General features: G+C 44.7%; 1 protein-coding gene across 1 annotated transcript; it reads left to right on the top strand.

Moving 5' to 3' along the window:
• Positions 1-8,781: 8,781 nt before the first annotated feature.
• LOC116053551 (mitochondrial chaperone BCS1-like) lies at positions 8,782-10,087 on the top strand. The gene is made up of 3 exons (XM_036004099.1): positions 8,782-9,096; positions 9,291-9,665; positions 10,063-10,087. Exons 2-3 carry the CDS (start codon positions 9,361-9,363, stop codon positions 10,085-10,087), a joined length of 330 nt encoding a protein of 109 aa, XP_035859992.1. The 5' UTR covers positions 8,782-9,096; positions 9,291-9,360.
• Positions 10,088-10,597: the final 510 nt, after the last annotated feature.

Here is a 10,597-nt window from a genome sequence, read left to right as displayed (position 1 = left end):
GCACGAAGGTTAACCCCTCTGGACCTCCTGGCGGAGCGGGATGAAGAAGGTTCTCCTGGGAGATCCGCTCGTCGATGTCTCAGATGATCGGGCTGACGAGCATGGTTGGAGGGAGGATAGGTTCGGGTTGGAGATCTTCAGAAGACGCTTGATGGAGACGAGAGCATCTGCTTTGCCATTCTTACTGCCAGGGCGGTAGGTGACGAGGAAATCAAAGCGAGTGAAGAAGAGGACCCAACGAGCCTGGCAGGGATTTAGCTGCTTAGCCTCTCGGATATATTCCAGATTGCGGTGGTCGGTTATGACCTCAAACTGGTGATTGGCTCCCTCCAGCCAATGCCTCCATTCCTCTAGGGCCAGCTTTATGGCGAGCAGTTCTCGATTCCCGATGTCATAGTTTCGCTCCGTCGAGGAAAGCTTCTTGGAAAAGAAGGCGCATGAATGAAGTTTGGGAGGAGTCCCCTGCCGCTGGGAAAGGACTGCTCCTATACCAGTGGAGGACGCGTCAACCTCGACAACAAAGGGCAGGTCCGGGTTGGGATGGACCAGGATGGGAGCAGTCAAAAAGGCATCCTTGAGGTGTTCAAAGGCGGTGATGGCTTCTGGAGACAGGGACAGAGACTTGGGCTGGTCCTTTAGGGCTGAGGTCAGAGGAGCACTGACAAGGCTGTAGTTGTGAATGAATCTTCTGTAGAAGTTGGCGATCCCAAGAAACCGCTGAAGATCCTTTACCGTGGAAGGTTGAGGCCAGTTCTGGATGGTTTCCACCTTCTTCTGGTCCATCTGAACTCCATATTGGCTGATGATGTAGCCCATGTACTGCACAGAGGTGGTGTGAAACTCACATTTCTCCAGCTTCAAGTACAACTCATGTCCTCTGAGTTTCTCCAGAACTAGTCGAACGTGACGCCGATGCTCAGAGAGGGAGGAAGAATAGATGAGAATGTCATCTACGTAGACAACCATGAATCTGTTGAGGAACTCCCGGAAGACTTCGTTCATGAACCCCTGGAAGACCGCTGGAGCGTTGGACAACCCGAAGGGCATGACCCTATATTCATAATGTCCAGAAGGTGTGACGAATGCCGTCTTCCATTCATCACCTCGATGAATGCGGATCAAGTGCACTGCGTAGATCCAACTTAGTGAAGATGCAGGCCCCACGCAGCTGCTCCAGCGCGGCAGGAACCAGAGGAAGGGGATAACTGAACTTCACTGTTTGAGAGTTGAGGGACCTGTAGTCAATGCATGGCCTCAAACCCCCGTCCTTTTTGGCCACAAAAAAGAAACTGGAAGCAGCAGGGGAAGTAGATGGTCGGATGAACTGCTGCTGGAGAGCCTCTTCCACATACTCCTCCATGGCCTTCTGCTCCGGGATGGATAGAGGATAGACCCGGCCTTTAGGGAGAGTGGCTCCAGGTAGCAGGTCGATGGCGCAGTCCCACAACCGGTGTGGCGGTAACTTAGTTGCCAACTGCTTGCTGAACACATCCTGGAACTCTCTGTATTCGACTGGGAGCTCCACTCGGTGTTGAACCTCGGGACTTTCGATGGAAGTGGAATAGATGGGAATCTGGGGTCTTATCTTAGAAGATGAAGAAGATGGACTGGAAGGGGGAGTCTTCAGAATCCTCTTAATAGGTATGACACAAGAATGGAAACAGTCCTCACCCCATCGAAGGATCTCTCCGGATGTCCAGTTGATGGTGGGATGATGTTGCACTAACCACGGCCGTCCCAGGATGAGCTCAGCAGTGGATTCCTCCAGCACCATGAAAGTGATTTCCTCCGAGTGCAGACATCCTATACGGAGCGTCAGTGTGGGAGAGAAATGGCGAATCCGACCCCGACCCAGCAGTTTTCCTTGGATGGTTTGAACTCTGAGCTCTTGACGGCTCCGGCGTTTACGGACCCTCAGTTTTTGTAGGAGAGGAATGGAGATAAAGTTCCCCGCTGAGCCTGAATCGATGAGGGCTTGTGCTGCGACACAGATACGTGAGGTCAACACAAGTACCGGAGTACGAATCAGTGTTTCAATTTTCGGAGGAAGTTGAATAGAACTCACCGCTGAGCGCTGGGGTCGGACAGGGCAGTCTCCAATGAGGTGTTTATCACCCCCACAGTATAAGCAGAGCTTGAGTTGGATACGGCGTTGACGGTCCATAGGTGACAGGTGGGTAGAATCAATCTGCATGGGCTCAGATGCTGGGGAAACGACAGTAGGAACCGAGGGCGGAGGAGTGACAGCAGTAGCAGGGTTTTCACAGGCAGATAAACGATGAGACACACAAACGGTCTTCTGTATGAGATTCTCGAGACCTATAGTATCATCATACACCACCACCAGCTGGCAAACATCTGGGTTGAGACCAAACGAAGAGCATATGTACTCACGGACGAATGTCCTTGGCGAAGCCTGTAGAGTTGGTCATGAACGGTGAGGTCAGCAGCTGCCTGTCCGAAAGCTTCCTTGAAGTGCTGCAGAAAATGTGACAGGGATTTCACCACTTGGGAGTCCGAATTCCAGAGAGATTGGGCCCACTGGAGAGCTCAGCCTCACAACAGGGAGATGATAAAAGCCACCCGGGCCGAATCATTGTTGAATTGATGAGCCTGCATTTGGAAATATAGCGAAACCTGAAGCAAAAAACCACTGCAATCCTCTGCCTCTCCAGAGAATGTCGCTGGTTGGGCCATGGGACTCGCAGAGGCAGCAGACGAAGCAGCGAGTGTTTGCAGAAGCAGGTGCTGGTGTGCTGAGAGGAGGATATCTTCAGGTATGGTGGGTGGATTACTGGGTGTTGAAGGAAGGAGAGACTGACGAACAGCTTGCACCAGCTCCGCGAATGGATCGCGTAACGGAATCTCCACGGGCTCCGTTGGATTCTACATCTTTTTTGGTCTGGTCTTCTGTCACGGATGGCACAGGAGTCAGACTAGTGGTAAGTAAAACGAGCTTTATTCACAAAATCCAACAGGAGGAATGGTGAGCAGGCCAAACATAAAGCAGAACTTAGCTGAGGTAGTTAGAGTCCTTGGGTAGCAGCAGACGGCAGGAGGTTGATAGCAGTTAGGATTCTCGGTAGGGCAACAGGTAAGTAGCAGGAGAGAGTCTAGGTGTCTTGTAGCTATGTGTAGCGATGAGACCAGACAAAGAGTGAATGAGCATGTGCCGAATATAAAGATGGTGGACTAATGAGGTGCAGGTGGCGAACTGATGAGTGGCCTGATGAAGTGCAGGTGTGAGTGATCAGTGTTGAGGAGATAGTGAACGGATGAGAGGAGTGAGTGATGGGGAATGTGAACGAGTGGGAGGAGTGAGTGCTGGTGAAGGTGGGACCCTGACATAAATAAGCTTCTGCTTCTTCCTATTCCTTGTCGGACATTTTAAATTAATATTGTGTTTTTGTTTCTGTTCTTTTAGCTTTTATTGTATTATTTTTAACATGTTCGAAATAAAGCCTTCATTCATTCATTCAATCATTCGTTCAACATTAAAAATCCATTCCCGGGATACATAATAACCTATGTGGGATTGTGGGGAGCCAGGTTCCATTCAGGAAGGATGGAAGAATGAAATGCTGCCATCAATCCAGTAGGGGGCTTGTGAGATGGCTAGGGTGGCCAGATTGCCAGGTTGGATTCCAAGCTGTGTACAGCAAGGATGGGACGCTGTTGACCTCAACTGAGGAGGTAATAGGGCGGTGGAAGGAGCACTTTGAGGAACTCCTAAATCCGACTAATACGCCCTCTATGGTAAAGGCAGAGCTGGAGGATGATGGGGGATTGTCGTCAATTTCCCTGGTGGAAGTTGCTGAGGTAGTTAAACAACTCCACAGTGGCAAAGCCCCAGGGATTGATGAGATCCGTCCAGAAATGCTTAAAGCTCTGGGTGTGGAGGGGTTGTCTTGGTTGACACGCCTCTTCAACATTGCGTGGAAGTCTGGGACGGTGCCTAAGGAGTGGCAGACCGGGGTGGTGGTTCCCCTTTTCAAAAAGGGGGACCAGAGGGTGTGTGCCAATTATAGGGGTATCACACTTCTCAGCCTCCCTGGTAAAGTCTTCTCCAAGGTGCTGGAAAGGAGGGTTCGGTCGATAGTCGAACCTCAGGTTGAAGAGGAACAATGCAGATTCCGTCCTGGTCGTGGAACAACGGACCAGATCTTTACTCTCGCAAGGATCCTGGAGGGAGCCTGGGAGTATGCCCAACCGGTCTACATGTGCTTTGTGGATCTGGAGAAGGCCTATGACCGGGTCCCCCGGGAGATACTGTGGGAAGTGCTGCAGGAGTATGGGGTGAGGGGGTCCCTTCTCAGGGCCATCCAATCTCTGTACAACCAAAGCGAGAGCTGTGTCCGGGTTCTTGGCAGTAAGTCGGACTTGTTTCAGGTGAGAGTTGGCCTCCGCCAGGGCTGCGCTTTGTCACCAATCCTGTTTGTAGTATTTATGGACAGGATATCGAGGCGTAGTCGGGGTGGAGAGGGGTTGCAGTTCGGTGGGCTGGGGATCTCATCGCTGCTTTTTGCAGATGATGTGGTCCTGATGGCATCATCGGCCTGTGACCTTCAGCACTCACTGGATCGGTTCGAGTGTGAAGCGGCTGGGATGAGGATCAGCACCTCTAAATCGGAGGCCATGGTTCTCAGCAGGAAACCGATGGAGTGCCTTCTCCAGGTAGGGAATGAGTCCTTACCCCAAGTGAAGGAGTTCAAGTACCTTAGAGTCTTGTTCGTGAGTGAGGGAACAATGGAGCGGGAGATTGGTCGGAAAATCGGCGCAGTGGGTGCGGTATTACATTCAATTTCAATTTACATTTTCAATTCGCACCGTTGTGACGAAAAGAGAGCTGAGCCAGAAGGCAAAGCTCTCGATCTACCGGTCAGTTTTCGTTCCTACCCTCACCTATGGTCATGAAGGTTGGGTCATGACCGAAAGAATGAGATCCAGGGTACAAGCGGCCGAAATGCGTTTCCTCAGGAGGGTGGCTGGTGTCTCTCTTAGAGATAGGGTGAGAAGCTCAGTCATCCATAAGGAGCTCGGAGTAGAGCCGCTGGACTTTGTGGTCTGGAGCAATCAATCCCGTTTTACTAATTGGCAGCCAGGCGGATCACTTGTCTGTTTTAATATCACTGGAACAACTCAGGTTTTTGTCACCTCTCTGTGCTTTATTATTTTACATAACTTTGACAACTACTCAATATAACATACCAAGCAGAGGTACGGTGTACGTACCTTTGGATGGCAGTGGTGCAGCATCCACTGCTGAAGGTTTGTTTCTTTCCACTGCCTTTCTCACTCTTTTAATATTGTGCCTTTGTCTCTCCGGCTGCTCCTCATTCCTGTCTTCAGGTAATGATGATGCATCAGCTGGGCTGGATTTCAGTTTTCTTTTTGGCCTGCCGGACACCTGAGGCTGTTGGCTTCCATTAGTGCATACAGTTGTGGCTGCAGTCTGGTTCCCTATGAACAGATGTGCCAAAATGTTTATGTACAAATCTACTTCTCGGCGACAGAGCAGTAAGCAGCCAGGGCTGCAACTAACCATTATTTTCCATTGTTGCTTCTTATATTAGTTGTTTGGTCTATAAAAAAAAAAAAATGTTGATCAGTGTTTCCCAAAGCCCAAGATGACATCTTGACATGTCTCGTTTTGTCCACAACTCAAAGATATTCAGTTTACTGTCAAAGAGGAGAAAGAAACTAGAAAATATTCATATTTAAGAAACTGGAATCAGAGACTTTTTTTCATAAAAAAATGACTTAAACTGATTGATCGATTATTAAAATAATTGGCGATTAATTTAATAGTTATAACTAATCGCTTAATCTTTGCAGCGTTATATGCAGCTATGGCCAACAAAATCATACCTGTGCTCTTTTTGAAAACCACGCACAGGTTTCTGCATCTGTGTAACATAGCTCCAACTACTTGCAGTGTCTGTTTACCTTGAGCGTGAGGTGGAAGATGGTTGTGCTCCAAGATGTGGACACTCAAGTCTTTCACAGTTTGAGTGAAAAACTGACATTGAAAGCAGCCGAAGGGCATGTGGCCCTGCAAGTGTCTCTCCATCTCCCCCTGTGTGAGGAATGACTGCAGGACTGGAGGGTGCAAGGAATGAGAGTGAGACAGTGCGTGGACATCAAGTGGGTTTGATATGCCTGACGGTCTGTGCTGCTGAACTGGCAGCCTTGCTCAGTGCAGGGGATAATAACATCGCTGTTATTAACGTTAGCTAATGTTGAAGATAAAAAAAAAGTTAAAACCATGCTTAATGTTATGAAAACAATGTCCTTTTGGTTTAAATGTACATAATGTTCCCTACAGCCAGATTGAATCAACTGACTAGCCTTAATCAACATTTGACATGCCTCATTCCAACCCAAGCTTCTAAAGATTGATTAAGTCATGACTGTCAATTTGAATACTAGAAGAGACTCATTGTCCCCACAGGAAAGGTAACTGCTCCTCGGCCTTTTGGGGAACCACTCCCTGCTGGGCCAGACTGATTAGAACAAAGGAAATGCATATCTCTGTAAACTTAAATAGAATTGGCACTACCATGATAAATGACCTTTGTCTGTGACCTGAGAGTAAACCTGAATTCAGAGGTGTGTCCTAAATCCTGGGAGAGATGTCATTTGAGGAACCACCCTCAAATCCTTTAGGATAAATTTGGAAACTTCACAATGATTCAGGACTGTTTTGAATGTGTCTCCCGAAGGGGAGGCATGTTTTTGCAGTCCACTGCTGGCAGTGTTTTATTGATGTATTGTTTTGTATTGTTTGGACTGCAAAATTGTGACCCCACAAGGAAGCATGCTTGCAGTCCACTGCTGGCAGTATAACATTTGCTTTTTGTCTTGTCATTTTCACCATGTTGTTTATTAAACCTTTTGCTTTATTTTCAATTGTACCCAGCCTTCTCTTTCCTCCTCAGAAATCAAACGATCACGTCGTCATCTTTTAAATTTTTTTTAACAATTGGTGACCCCGACGTGATGTTTGGAGGACGAAAGGAGAAAAGACAAATTCATAAGACGGGGTTATGGTGACTTGCTGAAATTTCACATGGGCCCAGACAACTGAGAGGTGAGCAGAAAACCTGTTTTTATCAAAACACTGCAGAGTAAACGTTCAACTTGTAAGTAAGTATATTTAAATCTGTAAAAGTAGGATAATTGATAAAAGTAGTGCCCAATTGAAACGATAAGTCAAAAGCAATTGTGTGTGATTGTGTGTATAATTGATTGTTTGTAGTCTATACTGTATGTGTAAAGTTTAAAAAGCCTGAAAAAGGGTCCATGGTATTAGTGCACAGTAGCCGACCGGGACGGGAGACCTGAGGAAAGCGTTTGAGTCGCGTGCATTTGAGTTAGAGGTCCATTTGAGTTGGCCTGGTTAGATCCATGAAATATTGTTAAATATAAGGTGCACCAACAATAGGTTGAAAGCGTTTGAGTCGTGTGTACAAATAGAAGTCTATTTGAGTTGGCCGGGTATAGATTAGCCTATACTTTGAATAAACATTAAAGGTATGAGAAATAGGAATCAATTTAATAGGTATAGTCGAATTGTGTGAAAATATACACTTAGGATTGTACAGGCCTACTGTAAATACATTTTAAATATGAATTGTGGTGTGACTGCTGTACGGTATGTTTTTGATTGGATGGCTGGCTTGATTTTTGTGGAAAAGGGTGAAGCAGAGAATGGTTGAAAAGTGGAAATGGTTAATTGGTATGAATGTTTTTGAAGAGTTGAGCACCGACCCTGAACGTATGAAAGATGTGGAACATTTTAAAGTTTGAATGGAGTTTCTCAGTGAATGCATGAATGAGCAGCAGTTGGAAATGTATGAAAATGTGTTGGCTCTGAACATTCAGTCCGTCTGCTACAAGGGGGGCAAAAATGCCTGCTAGCCTAAACGTTGAATATTTAAAATGATTGGTTTCATTTGATTACATTTTCTCTTTCTGTTTAGTGTTGTTTTATAGGGACAACCTTGGGAATACCTTAGTCTTAGATTTCTTTAAACTTTAAATCCATTTTTTCTGTTCCTTGACTAAAGTTTCAGTTATTCTTTCAACAGACAAGCTTTTACATTCTTGTCTCCTGTGTTAATGAATGACTGGCTAGGAGACAATGGGGTTTTTCACACCTCATTTAAACACAAGCAGATAGATTGAATCTATGTAAATAGTTTTTGTGAATGAATGATTGCTGCTCAATGTTACAGGTAATTGAGATAAGTGCATTTATTTTTGATTCTTCTATTTTTTCTTTTCTTTTCTCTTCTCTTTTGGGTTTTTGTTTTGAATAGGATTGTGTCTGCGTGATTGGAAAAGTTCATTAGAAGTCAAAACATTCCAGTGAGTCATTAAGAAAAATTGGGTAAATAAATTGAGCTGTTTTAAACAACTTAACATTAGAGAAACTGTACCAAAAAGAATTTAAGATTCTTAGGTTGTTTTTTTTTCAATGGATAATTTAGTAAATGGCATTTTTGTTCATCCTGACTCAAATGATTGGTTTGTTTTTCACTCAAAATGATAAATAACAGACAAATGATGGTTAATTCATTGCATTTTTATTCATTCTGATCTTACTGTAGCTAATCTTCTTCCATTATTTTTGTTTTGTTGATTCTTATTATTTTTTATGGTGTTTGATATAAAATTGTTCCAAAAAGTAACAATCTGTTGACTAAAATTTGTCAGATGTTTGACGTATCAACCAACAAACCCAGTAAATATTATTCACACAGCTCATCCTTCACCGTCTACAGTAAAATGCACAAACTATGTTATCCACCAACATATTTATCTAAGTTATTTGTCATCTTTGCATGCGAGCAAAAATGATGCTAAGATAACACTAACAGGGAAGAGGAACGAATGTTTGAGGGAAGGCGAACAGTCGGAATGATATTTGTCAAACACAGGAAGTGTAGTAGAGGTCGCTGCCACACACGTCAACACATCCATACATTGCACGCATTACTATTTTAGTTGGTTGAACAGTGCTGTTTAGAAAGCAACGGTGTACACTGGAACAGATAGCCTCCAAGACAGCGGCATGAGATGGAGACATTGAAGGCAAGTCAGGTGGATATTAGCTCATTATTTACCCCGTCCGGGATGTATCATTAGAAAATAGCATTAACTGTTATTACATTTTAAGATTCCCTGCTTGGCAGCAAATCTTCATCTACTGACAGATATCATACTAACAGTATATCGGACAGTCTGGACTGTCACACAGGTCAAATGAGTTTGCACTTTGTCTGTAGGTCTTTGCTCCTACAAAGTGTTCCAACAATATAGTCTGATTCCACTGGTGAGTGTGCAGATAGCAGCAACATGCCCCTGTCAGACTTTCTGGATGGCCTGAAGGACAACCCATACTTTGGGGCTGGCTTTGGACTGGTTGGGGTTGGGACGGCGTTGGCCGTGGCCAGGAAAGGTGCCCAGGTGGGAATGATCTTCTTCCGCAGGAACTACATGATCACTCTGGAAGTCCCCAGCAGGGATAAGAGCTACCACTGGCTGCTGAGCTGGATCACCAAACACGCCAAGCACACTCAGCACCTGAGCGTGGAGACCTCCTACCTGGCACATGAGACACAGTTTGACTTCCACCCAAGCCCTGGGAACCACATCATGTGGTCAGTAAATAAATACACTCATTTTAAATTGACTTCAGCATTGTACATAGGGCTGGGTAACGTTCAAAAATATTCAATACCGGTACTGTTACCAATACCATGACTTCGATACTGGTTCCTAAGCGATATACCAATATACCAATTTTATAAAAGAAAAATAAATTACAACATTACACATTACGGCACAAATCTTTTTATTTAATGGTGTAACATTCCACTTCAAAATAGGAATTGTTATTTTTTTTCCCTTCTTCTTACATTTCAAATAAGACTTTTAAACCTTCTTTATGACTGGGCGTGCCTCCTTTTTTTGCTAAGCTCCTGTAAACTGATTTCACAGTATATACAGCAGTTTAGTAAAACAGTGGATGTATTTCTCTATAGTTTTGTGTTGAAGGGCTTTGTATGTGGAGGACCAGTAATGCATAAAATGATTTCTGTCCAGTGTGAAATCTCAGCAGTTGGTCTTGTTTAAGATATTTTTAAAAATAAACTGTTTTCAAAGTGAATAGTTAGTGGTGAAGTTAATAGTCCCTTTGACATTTGGTAGGAGGAACTGCTTTCAGTCTGTTTGTTTACTGGAAAGACAGCGCAACGTTGATTTTGAAGGACATATGTTTCTGTCAACTGTTTTAACTATATTTGAGTCTTAGCTTAACAAATGCAGCAGCTCTGATGAGCAGTATTTTGATAAGGTGTCATTGTCATTAGTGTTGCTGTGGGAAAAAAAGCAGGTTTTTCTAAGAGGATTTTTTTAATCGGGTGATAATGCAGTAATAGTTTTGAAAGTTATTTTGAAGTTGGGTTCGTTCTTTTGTCAGTCAGATGGGAAATGGGCTCACCTGTGCTCACTGAGTGCACACTCTAACAGCACCACAGACTACGCTGATGAGCCTTAATTTCCTTTCACCAGTACATTAACAGATTGTGGC

This window comes from Sander lucioperca, chromosome 8 (genome assembly GCF_008315115.2).
Source record: "Sander lucioperca isolate FBNREF2018 chromosome 8, SLUC_FBN_1.2, whole genome shotgun sequence".
Taxonomy (NCBI): Eukaryota; Metazoa; Chordata; class Actinopteri; order Perciformes; family Percidae; genus Sander; species Sander lucioperca.
The sequence above is the reverse complement of the archived record's forward strand: the minus strand, read 5'-3'. Positions and strand labels throughout refer to the sequence as shown.

What these genes read in the sequence shown, in the direction of transcription:
- LOC116053551 (XM_036004099.1), top strand. Translation starts at nt 9,361, where the DNA reads ATGCCCCTGTCAGACTTTCTGGATGGCCTGAAGGACAACCCATACTTT. An exon ending in CCTGGGAACCACATCATGTG is followed by an intron (nt 9,666 to 10,062) that starts GTCAGTAAATAA and finishes TTTGTGTTGAAG; the next exon opens with GGCTTTGTATGTGGAGGACC.